At 36.3% G+C, this 16,824-nt stretch overlaps 1 protein-coding gene across 4 annotated transcripts in view; it reads left to right on the top strand.

The window, feature by feature from the left end:
- RGS17 (regulator of G protein signaling 17) overlaps nt 1–16,270 on the top strand; it is a 70,777-nt gene extending 54,507 nt beyond the window's left edge. For 3 of the 4 annotated variants that reach the window (XM_064708190.1, XM_064708188.1, XM_064708187.1), the window contains exons 3-5: nt 7,515–7,604; nt 9,473–9,707; nt 12,770–16,270. In XM_064708190.1, coding sequence (XP_064564260.1) covers nt 7,515–7,604; nt 9,473–9,707; nt 12,770–12,958 — 514 coding nt within the window. In that variant the 3' untranslated portion in view covers nt 12,959–16,270. The remainder of the gene's footprint in view (nt 1–7,514; nt 7,605–9,472; nt 9,708–12,769) is intronic. The other variant, XM_064708189.1, reaches the window with a different exon arrangement.
- Nucleotides 16,271–16,824: the final 554 nt, after the last annotated feature.

The raw sequence follows: 16,824 nt of genomic DNA, 5'->3' as shown, positions 1-16,824 counted from the left end.
TGGTATGCAGAAATGTGCAAGTGGGAGCCAGAAGTCTGCCTGCATTTAATATTACTGGATCCTGAGCAGGGGATCCTAAGCTTTTTCAAGGAAAGCATATTCATGGCACATAGAAGTGCCCAACCCTCTGTTACAGACTATTTCTTATCTGTGTGCTCTTCAAACAGAGATGAAAAAATGGGAAAAATATGATCTACAACACTACACACACTACATCATAAACGGAATCAAGGGGGAAAATACAACAAAGAAAAATTGGAAAAGAAAAGTTGTAGGCTTTCTAGCCATTGGAAAAGACAAAGCATTGGAAGAGACAAACAACTTCGTTCATTTTATCTTACTTTTGTGACCTATGAGATAAAAAGCCAGGCCAGTTATTAGTGCAGGCCTTGTAGTTAAAGGCTAAACCAATGAGACTACACTGTAAGCTGAACAAAGAGCTGGGAGGTTTGTGACTCCACATTCCTCACCTGATGCTTTGAAATACTGGAGGCATTTTAGCTGTAATACAAAATCTCTAGGATGGTTAACTTGCAAATACTTGTATTATTAAAAAACAAAAAATGTTTGGGGTTTTAGTTACATGAGGTAAGACTCACAGAAGCAGATGTCAAATTTATAAATTCAAGCTGGAGTCTATGCTGGATTGCTTTTTTCTTTTAAAAACAATTTGGATCATACTTGCCTCTTGCACCATCTTATCACCTAAGGCAAATGTAACTCTGGCACTCAAAAGACTCGGCACCACAGGTACCTGGACTTTTTGAAAGGAGTTTATAGTTTCAGTGGACAATGCCAAGTGGACTGATTATAGCCTTATGGTAATTGTTGGCTTTTCCCCAACAGACTGCTTTCCTATGTCAGTCTGCTAAACACAATCTCATTATTTAGTTTTAAGCACAGGACAAGTAATTTTTTACTCAGGAAAAAAAATGTAGCTATTTTTCATTAAATTTCTAACTTGTTTTCAATATAAAATTTTACATCCTACATTTCTTTATTGAATTCAGTGAAGAGCTGTAAATCATTGTCTTGTTAAAGAACTGAGATTGACACTAATGACAAAAAAGCCCTTCACTTTTTTTTTGATCTGTTTCTTATTTGTAAAAAAAATTATTATGTTCTGCTGACTGAGTTAAGACCATATTCTGATCAGTCTAAGCAAATGATTCCATAGGATTTTGACTACCATTTCCCTTCAAAGTCTCTCACAGACTACCAAGGCAGACATATGGGAATAACAAAATTACTACACATCACTTATGTTTGCCTTGCAGACCTCCAGGCATCCATGTAAGCCTCCACTCTCAAATTCATTCATTGCCACAAATTTAGCTGACATTTTGAACATACTGGTGTTATTGGAAGAGTTGTAGATCTTTGGTCTTTCTTGCTATTCTTACAAACTTATAAACTTTCTTATAAACTCAAGGTCAGATAAGAGATGGGTCCCCTTTCTCTCTAATAAAGCCAGGGACTTGAAGGATATAATGCAAGTTTATCTGAGCCTATAAAAATGTCTAGTACATTATCATAAAAATAATGATTCTAGATTTAGTTTTTCTCAGAATAATGATTCTGGATATTATTCACTTACTGTAACAAAAAAGTGAATTCTTTCATTAATAGAAACTAGTTTTTTTACCCTTTACCTCAGCTTTAAAAAATGAGCAATCATTGGATAATATTGTTCATGTAACATTTCATTCTCATCCTAATTTTGTGACATTAAAAGAGACAGTGATTTGAGATTAACATAGCTGTATTTTTCTTTATGAATGGGTCACAATAATATTGCAATTATTTTTCATTATTATTGCTTTGCAAAGTGTAGCAAAATCATCATTCTCCTCTGTACATAAACACAGTCTTGACTAGTATTCAGTGACATCAAGCTTAAATATTCCAGGTGTCAGAAAAAAATGAGGTGACAAAATGATTTTGAGTCATAAGTTAAATCAAGTTTCATAAAAGAAATTTAAGAATCTCAGTATAGTTGTCTTTTCCATTATCACACAGTATATGGGATATTGGGACTACATCTATCTCTGACATGTAACAGAGCATACCTCAGCATTTAGGAGTGAGCTTCTGAATACAATTGTGTGAACAATTGATTTTTCAGTGACTGACTGTTGAACCGCAGTATTGAAGACAGTTTGATCAGGTTGAGCTGCAATCAGAAATTAAAAAGATACTAGCATGCAGTTTTTTTGCATCTGAAATAAAACCAGAAAAAAAGATATTTGTTCATATGGCATGATTTAAGCTAAACACTTGTAATAAAAGGAAAGGAATCAGAGAGCAGGGAGATCAGCAGGAGCACACCCATTTTGAATTGAAGAGTGAAGGTATTTACCCAGCTGGCAAAAGACTAAGATGAGCACCAACACTAAGAGTTTTCAAAACCACCTTCTCCTCATTTCAGGAAAATGCACTAAACATATGTTCTTGTTTTCATGTGCAGTAATTTGTTTGTTTAAAGGCCTTTCCTTTTCCAATCAGAAAAGAAAAGATATTTCCTATCTGAATCTATTTGTTAAATTTGGTAAATTGTGGTTTTCAAGACTTTTGGGGAATGGTCATTTTACATCATCTACCACTGTAGTTTTAAAATCATAATTAAATCTTGATATATTGAGGTCTTTTGTGGGGAGAGAGTTGTTGGGGTTTTTTTAGAAACCTAAAAATATTATGTCTCTTGATCTGATGATAATAAAAGATTCTAGGAGTAGCATAGGATGAAGTGCTATGCCAGTGAGATATAGTCTTTCAAAGGGTCGATCAGTGAAGGAAACCTGTCAGCACATCTGTTATCCCCAGAATCTTATCTGTATATTGATTTTCATGTGAAAACAAAATTGGGCCTTCAGATTATGTATGGACAATTGACTTAATATGTATGGACAATTGACATAATGTGACCTTTGGCCTAGAATAAAGAAGATTTTTCTGTTACATTTGTGGCTTGAGGGCTCATGGCCCTACTGCGTGACATAAGCACGCCCAGCCGAAAGTGCAGTCACTGCCCAGCAGACTACAAATTTCAGCCAAAAAATAGAAACTGAGCACAGATCTCCTAAACAGCCAACCCAATAGCCATTCACAGTGTCTCTGTTTGATTTCTACTCCTTATCTGCATGGCAGTACAAAAAAAACACCATTAAGGCAAAGGTTTTAATAGTTTTAATTATCTTCAGTGCCAGACATAATCACAAAATACTGTGAGGATATATTGCATATGAGGCACATAACAGAAGATACCTGAGCAAATAGTACCTGGTCAGCCATGCAGAGGCAGAATATTAATCTTGGCACGTCTCACAATGGCATGGTTTTCTTGCCATAATGAAAACAGTAATTTCACTGATTTACCAGATTTAGGCTACTGATACATGAGAAAGTGACTCTTGGGAACCAATTAAATACCATTTATTTACTGGGTATGCAGAGAATGAAAGATTAAGTGCAAACTCTAAATTACCTTCAGTTTCTTAAAGGCAGTAGAAGGTAAGTGCAGCAACAGGGATGCAACTTGCAAAAAGGCTAAAACCATCAGCTGGAAACATCTGGAGGAAGAGTTAGTGAGATATTTGCTCTTAAATTAGTTCAACTCTTGATGAGTCTATGCAATTAACTTGGCTTTTTTATCTTCTCATGCAATTGAGTGCTTCAATACAGATTTAGCTATGTAATTACTCAACAGAATAATTACTTAATTGCTTAACTTGAATATTAACAGCCAAGTATTATTAGCTAAATAAATAAATAAATAAATAAATATCAGTTTTCTAAATCCCAGCAGTACCCCCAAAAACACATTAGCTAGAAACCTGGACAGACTTACCCTTATTTGTGGTCATTTGTTCAATATGTATGCTTCTTCAAGTAGTCCCTGATCATTAACTTTTTTTATTTATAAAGCCTGTGAAGTTGCAAAATAGAAATACCTTCACTCCAAGCAGAAATTACTCATAATAATACTGTTGCAGTAGTTCAAGAAACGTATTGGTTTGTAGCAGTCAGGAACCCAAGATATGTTTGAAAGGTACATCAAGTTCCGGCCACTGAAGTATTTTTTACTGTACTCTCCAGAGCAATAAAATCAACATAGAAGTGGGCAGAACACACCTTCCATACAAAGAGAGAGCAAACTCATACTAGTGTTTTTCATTTAAACTCTGCCTTTAGACATCCCAAACTCCCTTTTTAAGGCATTAGTAGTTTTGGTGTGCTTTTATCATGGGTAATCTGCATCTCTAAATTTTAAAGATATATGATGGGTGTATTCCAATTAATAAATAATATCGAAGATGTTAATAACACCAAAGATGTTCATTTGCATCAGATGTCTTTCTAGTGCCCCTCCCTTTCATTTAACTACTTTTTGGTGAGGCATATCAGCAATTTCCTTTTCTTAAATCCTTAACTAAGATAATTTTCTTAATCTTTAGCCTGTTACTTTTAGGCTGTTTAGTATTATGCTGTACAGCAAAATCCTTCTGACACAAACAGCTAGCTTCAATGATGGATTAATATATCAAGGACATCAGCTCAGGTGTGCAGAGCACCCTTGCTGCTGCAGACTGCTTGAATTCCATAGAGAAATGTGAACAGATAGGTTGTTTCCAGCTGAATATAGCAACATAGGAAAGAGCAGTGCAGTGTTTTCATTTCAAGTTAAAAGGTAACAATCCCTTATTGTGATCAGTTACTTAAAGGCTGCTTTCAAGCTAGCTTTGCAGTCAAAAATTTAATTCTTTTTCTAAGAGATCATGAACCAGTTCCTTGAGTGAAAACAAGCATACCTGAACTGAGTGTACTTGAGTATAAAAATGATGGTTCATTTACAGGCCAAACAAATTAAAAGTAATATATCTGATGGAACTCTAGCCTTGATGGATGTAGGTAAATAAAAGTTGAAATTTAGTGCTAGTTTTGTCACAGGAAACATAATGCAGAATATAGGCCAAGATGCATTACAAAACTATCACAGTTTTAAATGCAATACCCAAACATGTTTCAACCCAGTGTGAGGCTTCTGTCTTTGGAGTGTTCTCTGTTTTGCAGCCCTGACTAACTTCAGCCATTGAACTCCAGTTATGAATGGTGAGATGACGGAATCAGGGCCAAGTGTGTACCTTGCATTGTTACTATGGTATACATACCGTAAAACTGCACACTATGTTCCAGGCCCACAATCTGAACTTTTTATTGTTTTGTTGTTGTTGTTGTTTGGGGTTTTTTTTTAAGAAAATAAAATGTATACTGTGCATACTGTCTATTAGTTACTCCTTTGATAAACAAACATTGCAATGAAGTCAACATGGCCTTCTTGCTCCAATTCCTATTTCTCTTTTTCACCACTCACTACTTCACTATCATTGTTTCCCCTTGATCAACCCAGGACGGTTTTCCCAAGTCTAGCAGAGATTTTGCATGAGCAAAGCAAACAGTATTTGATCCCAACAAATTAGACAAAAGACAACAAATTAAATTAGTAGTGTATACTAACTGCTCTCACATGAGTCACTTTCTACTTCCAGTAAGACTCTGCATCCAAACCTTGAATGTCTAGTGTCTGACAAGTAAATTATCTGAGCACATCTTAGTTGCTGTTCATGTGATGGAGGAAGGAAAACAGGCAGCTTCATTCACTTTTAGGCAGACTCAGCACCTTACTGCATTCACAACCTACACAAGCTGTTTCCTCCCTCCATGGTGTTATTCTTCCATGGAACCAAAGGACACTCTGCTTTCTGCACCCACAGAGAAGACAAATGCTGCTCTACCTATGGACTGCAAAGGAGGGAAGGAGGGAGGGAGGGAGAGAGAGCTTTGTGCCTTCCCTGCTTCTCCCTCACTCCAACTTTGTGCTCTGGCCAGATGCAAGGTGACTCTAAGCAGTTACATGTGTGGACTTAAAGATTACAAGACAGAAAGAAAGTGGATGGTCCCCTTTTTTTCCTCCTCCTGTATATGGAACTCCTTTCTGTCTTTCCTGGGTGCTCCCTCTGTAGACTGACGATCAACAGGTCAGAGGAGACAGAAAGGCTTTTTACCTGCCAACCCCAGAGTTCAGGATGTGTTGTTTCTCCTGCAGCAGTTGATGACACCCTAACAACCTTAGCAGCACTGGAGCTGCATTCCTACGCTGTAACAGGGGAAGCAGGACCAAGGGCCTGAACTAAGGTCTTGGCAGGTAAGTGAAGGAGCAACCAGTATCAAAGAGCTTCGTTTGCAAGTGTACGTCTCTGTAATGTTTAAGTCTTAATATGTGCTCTGCTTTACCTGGGAGCTTAAACTTCCAGTTTTCAGAAAAGTATTTGAGAATACCTATTAGCTCTGCCAAATGCTTGAAAAAAATGTTGAAGACACTCATAAATGCAGAGAACCTATAAAGGAAGATTATTTGCGCTAAAGATGTCTCAGAGCTGGGATATCTTCTTAGAGCTGAGCAGGAGTTATTTAGATTAGTGGGGGAGGGAGAAGCTTTATGCTACAAACATATTTTTGTAGCAACACTTACAGCGACTGGGACCATCATTGTATGGTGAATACTTAATATTCAAAATATGAGCTCTTGAGATTAGAAGGGGGATTTTTGGCTTGGTTGCTTGTTTTCTCTCAACCGGACACATGGGGAACACCTGATGAAAGGAAATTTCCATCTCCTTACTACATTCCACTTCTTAAGCTTAATTATCAGAACCAGGTTTTCCACATGAATATCTGTGTCACTCAAAACATACTTTATTTCAGTAGTTATTAGGAATTGTGGGTTTGCTGGCAATACCCTATTCCAGAAGATTCACAGAGAACACACACAGAGGAAGTCTTTACCACTACAGCAAATCTGATTTAAAAGATATTTGCAAAAAAAAAAGTGATTCCAAAAGAAGCAAAAAGCCATTAAAAACATCCTTGCATAAAGGAAGCCTTTCTTTTCCTTGCTTATGGTAATATGAGGTTATTCTGCTCAGAGGCCAGTATGTTTTACTTTTTGGAATGGAAAACAAATTTAGGTCAGAAGAGGAAATCATAAGGAGCTGCCACATGCTAAGTTCTGAATCTGAGCCATCTACTGCCACTGTATCTTGGAGAGAGAAAAGGGAACATTCATAAAGCCTGAAAAACTATCCAGAACTGGTGGGGCATCAAAGCCCCATCAATATCCAGTTCAGATATTCATATCCCCCCTACTCATACTGTTCCTAGTATTCTCAGTTAACTAAGTGAAATCACTCCAAAAGTGACTTCTAAGTATTTGTCCATCTTTCAGTGGATAAACTGTGAGCTTCTAAAACACTGCATGTGCTAATAGCAACTGTAAATAAATATTCATCATAGTTCAGGGGAAAAGTCATTATAAAAACTTTTCTCCAAAATTTTAGACACAAGAGTTAAAAATGATACCCTATATTGGTCTATATCTTTTAAAAGTTTGCATTACTATAGTCATTGTTTTAAATTAACTTTCTCTAGACAAAATAAAGTGTTGTACTACATTGCAGCCTCACTGTTAGGAATGAAGATAGAGGAGACAATGCAGGAAGGCCAACACATACGACCAAACTGGAGAGTATCCAGGTCATAGAAGAATGGTAAGTTGGTCAAACTGTTATCTAATAAGTGTTTTGTCCTTAACTAATATCAAGAATTGTCTTGGGTTTAATTCTTTGGGAATGTCCTTTTCATTGCTTTTCCTCAAAAAAATTCTATACAAAAGGAAGCAAAATCTGTCCTGACAATTAAATGACAGCAGAGACATTCACACGTCAGGTTTATTTACAGTTTCTTATTTGTGGGAAAGAACCATGGGGAGAAATGGAAGATGCATAGACAGTTCCATATGTAGGTCTCTGTAAGAATCCTCTGCTGCCTGTGAGAGCACTTTTTCCTGTCTCTCCAGACAAGAAGAAAAAATAATAGTCACAAGACCAGATTTTTAATGTGGCTACCTTTCATAAAGCATCTTCAACTATGGTTTCACTGGAGTTTAAAAAAAGCCACATACCTTGCAAACTAGGTTAAACACACAAAGTCTGAGCTTCTACTTCTGTCTAAAGCTTGGGACCATGTTTATTATGTGGGGGAAAATGGTAATCTGTCAGGGGACCTGAGTTCTCTAATCACATAAGAAGAAAATTCAAACTTTAAAGGACATATATGATGAAAAAAACAAAAAACAAACAACTCATTGCCTTTATTGCCAATCATCTTCTTTTATGAGAAGACAATATCGTAAATTTCAACAAAATACGATAGTGAAGAACTTCCCAACAGACAATAAGGGAGCCCAGGTTGTTTGTCAGCCCCATTCAGCTCAGCAGGTTCTTTGAACTGTCCTCAGCAGAGAGCGCAAAGTCCTGAGAGGACTGTTCACCTTAAAATCTGTGTTTAAACTTTTTCATTCAGTTTACAATTACTTTACAGTTAAACAATTTGTGATTTATCACTAATAGCTTCCCATTATCCAGTCTACCTTGCATATAGAGTAGGAGTTGATAAATTGACTGGAACAGAAATTATGTAGACAAATGTCACTTATTGTGCATCATGATAACACAAACAGTAATGACAACAGTTAGTAAAGCTCTTGTGTTGGATCAGGAAGGAGAGGGCAAGTGCTCAAAATTAAGTTTGAAGCTGTATTAAAATTGTTGCTAAGTAAACTGGAGAATTACGTTCTTAAGCTGTTCATTGGTACATTAGTTGATGCCAGTAAGTCTTCTGATCACTTACCCAGTGCATCCACTGGTAAAAGCAAGGATGTAGTTTCCTTCAGGAAATGGAAATAAGGACTTTTCCCCATTTCTTCTCTTTCCTGTTTTTCCAGCAAAATCCATCACATTTCATGCCAAAAGATCATCATTCAGGTCAATAGCATGAAACAGAGGGAAGCTTAGCAACCCTTATGTACAAGCACAGAAATATGCTAATTTAAAATCTCTCTGAATTACTACTTTGTTTGGCCTCATTAGTATGCTTTTGGCTGCCAAGAGCTTTTTGTTTTTCTTGTTCCTCCTAAACCAAATCGTGTACAGTCACCATCAGAGGCAGGCAGGGACATCAGGTGTCATCTAAACCCTTCACGAAAGAGAGTCTGTTTCCAATTTCCTGGAATCTCCTTTAACTCCAGAGGCAAGAATTCAGTGCTGTTGTAGGATTTTGTCTTTGAGCCACTTGGCTAAGAACACCAGCAGAAAACTCATAAAGAGTCAAGTACTTGTCTCATTAAATACATTTAGTGGGCTATTGGGATAATGAATGCACAAGTGAAGAGCAAACAAATTTCCCCTGTTATTGTTGAAGTTGTTTTGCTTCCAGGTTTTTTTTTGCTCTCCAGTTTTTTCAGTCCAAGGTGAAAACCTTGGATTAAAGTGCAGTCAAAAGGAGAATTTTTGGATGAATATATGAAAACACTGTTGCAAAAATAGAAGCATATTTGTAATGATATTTTCTTTTGCAGCCAAAACCCTACTGCAGATGAAATTTTGTCTTGGGCTCAGAATTTTGACAAGATGATGAAAACACCAGCTGGGAGGAACCTTTTCAGAGAGTTTCTTAGAACGGAGTATAGTGAAGAGAACCTGCTTTTCTGGCTTGCATGTGAAGATCTAAAGAAGGAACAGAACAAGAAAGTTATTGAAGAAAAAGCAAGACTTATATATGAAGATTACATTTCTATACTATCACCAAAAGAGGTAAAGCTGTAAATGCTGCATTTGCATTTTCTGTTATCCCAGCAGGAATGTTATACACTGGACCGCCTGGTGAGGGTCTGAAAGTCTGTCAGATGAAAGTCTTATTATGAGCATTAAATCAGGAAAAGAAGGGACAGAGACAGTAGAGATGCAGGCACTGGGCCATTTAGCATTACCAGCCACAACACACCCAAGTTCTCTATAAGGCTCAAGAAACTCCAGTAAGAGAAAGCTGAGAAATAGGTTTGCCTCTTTAGTAATGCTACATGTTGGACAGAGAGAGGAAATAAGTAATGCAAAGGCAAATTGATTTCTGGAGAAAAAGCACCAAACTGAAGGAATTTAAATCAGAATCTTTACAGATTTATCTGCTGCTACAATTTTCTGGGAGAAAATCTGAATTTCCACTGGTTATTCCTATGTGAGAGTCCAAGAATGAAGATGACATATTTTATCTAATGAAATGTATAATATCTAGGGAATTTTATAAAATTTTATTCAACCCTTTAACTGAAATAGAAAAATTTTAAAATTATCTTCACCTGTAGTAAAGAAAAAGCATCTCTATCAAACCATGTTTTATAGTACAAAGAAATACATAAATATAAAAGCACTATAGAGTTTTTCTTAGGCCACATCATGTACTTTTCTTTGCCTTGTCTTTGTGCATTGCATTTGAATTTCTACTCAATGGCATTATGCTAATTTATGCTCACTGTGGAACTTCCTTTCTACATTTTACTTTTTCACTACATTCAGTAATAATTTGCAACTTCATTCATATGAATGAAGCCAAAAGTGAATTATAGCTCCATTATTTTCTCTTGTGCCATAGTATCTACTTTTACTTTGGAGTGAAATACAATTGCCAATACAGCGAGCTAATAATAAGTTTTTACTCTAATATTCTTCTATATTTTTACCAGATAGGTATGTGATGAATGCTCATTTGTCTTTTTAAGCTAAGGCAAATCAGCATTTAAAATTCAAACACTAACCAAGCATTGTTTAACAGAGCTACTCAGAAACTTGGTGCACTGGATGCATACAAATCTCATCACCCCGGTTGCTCCTGCCCATACTGGAAATCTTAGGAGGCAAAAAAGAACTGTTTGCAATGCATTAGAATAGCATGGGAACTGAAAAATTCTTGTTCATTCAAGCATCCCTTTCCAGATGTTACCTTTTGGCAGAAGAGCTGATATATTTAGCATGACTGGTACAGTAAAGAAGTTATTGAGGCAGAAGGTCTTAGTGTTCTAAACAGATACTTGGTATTCATCTGTTTAGAAAAAAAATACCTTTAGTAATTACAACTAGTTTTGCCATCTGGCTTTAGTGAGTCACTGAAAAAATACAATGCAAATTAACAGTTCCATAATTAATTTTGGTTTTTGCATTCTCTGAGTGCAATTAAGTTTTATTATGCTCAGTGGCTCAAAACCCCACTATCCTGCCAAATTTGAGGGCTTTTTTATCCCAGCTATTATGTTTGATATTGAAGAACCAATTAGCTGCACAAACTGTTTTTGTTGATATAAATGTGTGTGCCTGGGTGTCAGGGGGCGAATTGCTTAAATCTTAGTGTCCTTTCTGTGCTGTAGAGATGCAATGGTTTGGGCTTGAAATCTGTTCAAACACATTCTGAAGGCACATGGTTGCAACACTGCCACTCAAAACTGCCTTAGTACTGTACTCCTGCCTACACTCACTGGCTGAGCAGCACCACTGGTCTCTCATAGCTGTGCCTTGTGACTGACAACCAAGTGAGAGCAAATATTAGAGGAGACAGCTTGTCTGCTCTGTCAGTAGCATACTCCAGTATGCTAACAAAACAACAGTGCCAGATTCTACAGCTGGTAGAATCTGAAGACAGAATGAAAATGTATATTTACTTCTCAGTGCTGTACCATACTATATGACAACACATCAGCATTTTTCAAAGACTTTGTTTCACCATGTATGAAAGCACAGGCTCACAAATCCAAACATATTCTGAGTTTTCATCTTGGTTACCATCCTTTGTGTATCAAGGTTGAAGTCAACCCTTCAGACAGTATGAGTATCTTTGTACAGTTGCAGAGACGTAGGGTTCAGATTGCACCTTGGTGTAAATCACAGTTTCTTAACTGATCTCTTCTTGACATTTATCTACTCAGGATTTTAGCCCTTTTCTTCTTAGCTGAGTAAACCTTTGCTGTCCCAGTGGGCCTTGCTGCTACTGCCATTTCATTTAATCCAGAACGCATTAATTTACTAGGTTTTATAGCATTTTGTGGATAAACTGTACATTCACTCAGATTTCTAAAGGATATTCTAAAATCATCTGGGCATTCATCCCAAGCATAATATGGCCTTTTCTGCCTGCCTAAGCACAGGAGTTCATCACAAATGGTAAGTAAATGAGAAGCTAAAACTGAAACTTGCTAACAACTTCAATATGGATATATGATCTCCTGAAAGTATGAATTACCAGATGTTAAAGAGTTCTGACAAGAAGAAAAAAATCTGATGGAAATAGTTAATAATAATGGGGAGATTAACACAATAAAAATTATAAAAATCCCTGGGTAATTTGTAAGGAACAAATGTAGTGCCTGAAAAAGAAACAGGAAAAAAAAATCTCTAGGGCAGCCAGATAAGAATGATGAGTAGAAATCTTCAAAAAGTTTAACCATAAATGCTCAGAAAAAAACCTGCAGCTCTCTGAATGAGGGTAATTCAACATTCATTTCAGAGAAACATTTTTAAATGCATACAAATTATTTTTAAGGTAAAACAATATGTTTTGGAAAACTGCAGTTGCACTGCATTTAATCTGCTATACAGCTGCATTTCATTGCACAGATCTTAAGAGGGATGCAAAGACCAAGTCAAAACTGAAATAGAGGTGATGGTCTCAGTGCATTACCCAGTAATTGTGTGATGGTTCTGAAAGAAGCACAGAGCACTACTGAGTAACTGATAAACTCAGCATGTTCAATGGAGCCCTGAGAAATAAAGAGACATATTACAGCTTTTCCAATGTTATTGTTTCATTATTCTGTGCTCATCTTCTTCAGGTTAGTCTTGATTCCCGGGTGAGAGAAGTGATCAACAGAAACTTGTTGGATCCAAGCCCTCACATGTATGAAGATGCCCAGCTCCAGATATACACCTTGATGCACAGAGACTCTTTTCCAAGGTTTTTGAACTCTCAGATTTATAAGTCTCTTGTTGAAAGTATTACAGGCTCTACTTCTGAAACTTAGTTTTAATTTTCAAACAAAATAACTTGGTTTTTTTTTTTTTGGGTGGGTGGGATGGAAGAAAATTAGTTTAATAACATCTGGAGCTGGGTTCCTGGAGAACTACAGTTTAGCACTACTCAGGCTACTGTGAAGAAAAAAAATACATATTACGGTCTCTGTCTACATTTTTACCAAGGTCCTCCTTGCTCAAGATGGCGTGGGAGGGGATCAATGGATTTGCCAAAATACATTTGTTTCACACTCCTTTCACCCTACTGCAGTCAAGATTGCAATTATGTATTTGTAGTTTTATGAACAATCTCCTTGTGTATCCTCACACTGCATGTGCAAGGTAAAACTGCTTCACTTACCACTTAGTTGTTGCAATATTTAATCCAATAATATAAATTATAGCTGTATTTAAAAACTTTTTTTTTGTGCAATACAGTCCTATGGTACATAGAAACAATTACAGCAAACCAGAAAGAGGCTTGCATTTTTTAACATCACTAACTAAAAAGCCAATTTTTAAGGTGTAGCATTACTCTACATGCTCTACTGAGTACAATACACTGACTTTTTGAAGCCAATATTTCTGTACAGAGAAAAAGAGCTATTTATCACTGTTTATTTAAAATAAATCAAGCGGAGGATTCCTCTGGTTGTTCACTGCCAAAACTGTGGCATTTTCATTACAGAGTTTGCAATGTCAAAGAAAAAGAAAAATAAAAGGAGAAAAATAAAGCACAAATCACTTAAAGGGATCCATTTCTGGGTGACACAATCTATGCGCTGATATTGTTTAATTGTTAAAAGAACAAAGATTTTCAATGTACATTTCAGATGTCAGATACTGTAATTGATTTATTAAAGACTGGCTATCCAGTTCTAACACTGTTGTATAATGTTATGTACTTCAGAAAAAAAAAAAAAAAGAAACAAGAAACAACACAAAAAGCTTGATAATTTAGTTTTTTGAATAAAGAAATTTAATAAAAGATTGCCTACATGTAGCATTTTAGAGCATTTTAGAACATTTTGATGAACTGCATCTGTTCTGTAAGATATTTTTTTTTGAAAGCTAAATCCGGTAAAAAATGTTTTTAAATGAAGTAACGTTTTATGAGGTGGCGGGTTAAAGAAGACTTATCTTAGCTTCTAGCCTCATTGATTTTGAACAACTCCTTGAAAACAAGGGGTTTGGAGAGTAATATAAACCAAACTTCAAGGGCTTCTAAACCCACAGATCTTGCCCAAGCAAAATGCCTAGAGAAACAGAATGGGTGTCTTTCCTGGGTAAAGATTCCTGTACTGAGCCCTTAATCATAGCTAAGGCAGCACAGTACTCCCATCACTAGGCTGCCATGGTGTTTTTAATAGGTGTTTGCTTGGCCTTTTTATCAAAGAATGTCCAGTTTCAGGACACATTTTGATGTTTAAAGAGACAGTGACTTGGAACTTAAAAAAACCCCATCTTCATACCCACCATATACAAGCAAAATGAGTGTTAGCATCCCTCATAAACTGCTAAAGATACAGCAAGAAATTGCTCTGAATACTTGTTAAATAAATATATATATATATAATGTTTGTGTGCGTATATATATATATTTAATACTGACAACCATGCTAAGACTTCAGAGGCAAGGTTCTTCTCACTTGCGTAGGACTGAACACGGCACGAGCCCATCGCTTCCGACTGGCCTGCAGGGTCTGCAGTTGTGTCCTCGAGTGGAATCTGGCCTGAGCACAGTTGGCTCGCAGCCCTCAGTTACTCCCTGCGGGCAGCCTCCGGTGCCGGCTTTGGCGGGAGCTGCTGCTGCCGAGGCAGGTCTGCTGTGGCACCCGAACTAGGAGCATGCAGGTCTTAGTTTCTCTTCTGGGGCTTATTTTTTTCCCTTTGTTTTACTACCTCTCATTTTCTTAATTTATTGAACATGCTTCAGATAGCAGGCTTGGGGAATTTTTTAGTCATTCTTTTTACTTGAAACCTCTGTGCTTTTTTTGGATATATATATATGAACAATTTAACAAACTGTTTCTTAAACTGATTTGGTTTTGTAATTTATATAGAATTCAGGAGATGATTAAAAGGGCTATTCTCTATTCCCTATGCAAATATTTTAACTGTTGTAGTGTTTGACAAAATGGGATCTAAAACAAAAATCCGCAAAGTGGAAAAACAAATCTGTTTACAGTGGCATTGCTGACTATCCTACCATATTCAGCACTTTTAAATATTGTTATTTATGAAAATGTAGTTTAAAATGCAAGACAAAATATTTATAAATGTTTCTTTTAATAAATACCTGTTTTGTCTGAAAGTGCTACCGTGTTATGACAACTTTATTCATGTTGGTTAGCTACTTACCATTATGAATAAAATATTCAATTATGATACTGATCGAATACGAGCTATGATGTTTACAAATCCTGAGGGGGGAAAATTCAGTGAGAAAGGACTGCCTCCTTCTACTGTGAAATGCTGTTAGGAAAAAAATATTTTTTCTTGCTTTTTTCTTAATTGGAATTTAACTATGGTCCTACATATGTCTAGTATCATTTGACTAGTTATATTTACTTGGTACTAAACATATACAGCATCATATATGTATATATTTACATAGTGTAATTTCAAGTTGTTGGTGTTTGAGGCACAACACATTTAGTGCACACATCTAAGCAATGTGTAAGAGACAAAACTGCATGCATAAGTCTTGACAAATGTAGACTTGAATATTCTTAATGTTACTATTTGATGGTGACCTGCTAGTCATAAGCTATCTTTATAAGATATTTCACACAGGTAGAACTTCTTGTCAACACAGACAAGTCATCCTTTCAAGACAGGTTTAAAGCTAGATGTGCAGGCCCTAAAATATTACCTTGATTTCTAGCATAAGGTTCCAAAATCTGTATTTGGAAACTGTGACATAATTTTGAAAAATATTACACCAATCTTCAGTGTAATACTGCAATGAAATCACGTTTAAAAGTTTATTGTCTACAATCCTCTGTTGAGAAGGATTTAAAAATTGAACATAGCATGTAAAGTTTCTTTCTTGGAGCAAGTGCTCGCATTAAAACATTTAATATACATTTCGTTTATTGGTTTGGATTTCCCAAATTTTTTTATGACAAAAATGGATGTGGTCCAAATGGACAATAAGTAACATGATCTCATTGCCTATCATACAGTTCTTTGAACACAAACTGTAAAAAAGTCAAGCTATTAAACTGATTTATTGTGCATGCAGTGTACAATACACTTTGAAAAACTGCCTAAATACACTTATTTATAGCTTGGAATAAAATAAGTATGTATTTAACTTGTATTTCAGTTTTTCATGAGAATGTATATGGCAAGTGCACTACAGAAAGTGAGCTATGTTTTTTGTCACTTTTGCCTGGTGTTTTAAATTCTTGTCAGATAGAACCTAATGCCAAAGAGCCAAAAATAAGCAGAATACTTCTGAACCTTCCTGTCCTTTAGGCTGAAAAGAAACTCAATCTATACTGTGTTACACATGTGTTCAACTTAGCTGTTTACAGCCAGCTTTCACATAAATGAGCTTAAAGTACTTTGGGACACTCAGAATGAAGCAAAACTCACAGACAGTATCATGAGCATTCAGATTAGCCTGAAGGCACATGTGGTGTGAAGGAGACTCAAGGTTTGAGTGAGAAAAGACAGGTTGGTGACAGGTTGGTGACACAGGTGGCTGGGCTGCAGGTTAAACAGCTACGGCACGGTAATATGGGAATGTGGTCATAGCACCTCCAGGTCCACAGCCAGCCCATAACTCAAGTGAGTACCTGTGGAGCCCACTAGTTCATTTGCAAGACAACAGAAAATGGATACAAACCACACTTCAGCTAGCAACAGC

Source organism: Zonotrichia leucophrys, chromosome 3, assembly GCF_028769735.1.
Source record: "Zonotrichia leucophrys gambelii isolate GWCS_2022_RI chromosome 3, RI_Zleu_2.0, whole genome shotgun sequence".
Lineage (NCBI taxonomy): Eukaryota > Metazoa > Chordata > Aves > Passeriformes > Passerellidae > Zonotrichia > Zonotrichia leucophrys.
Note: the sequence above shows the minus strand (reverse complement) of the source record. Positions and strands in the feature narration are given on the sequence as shown.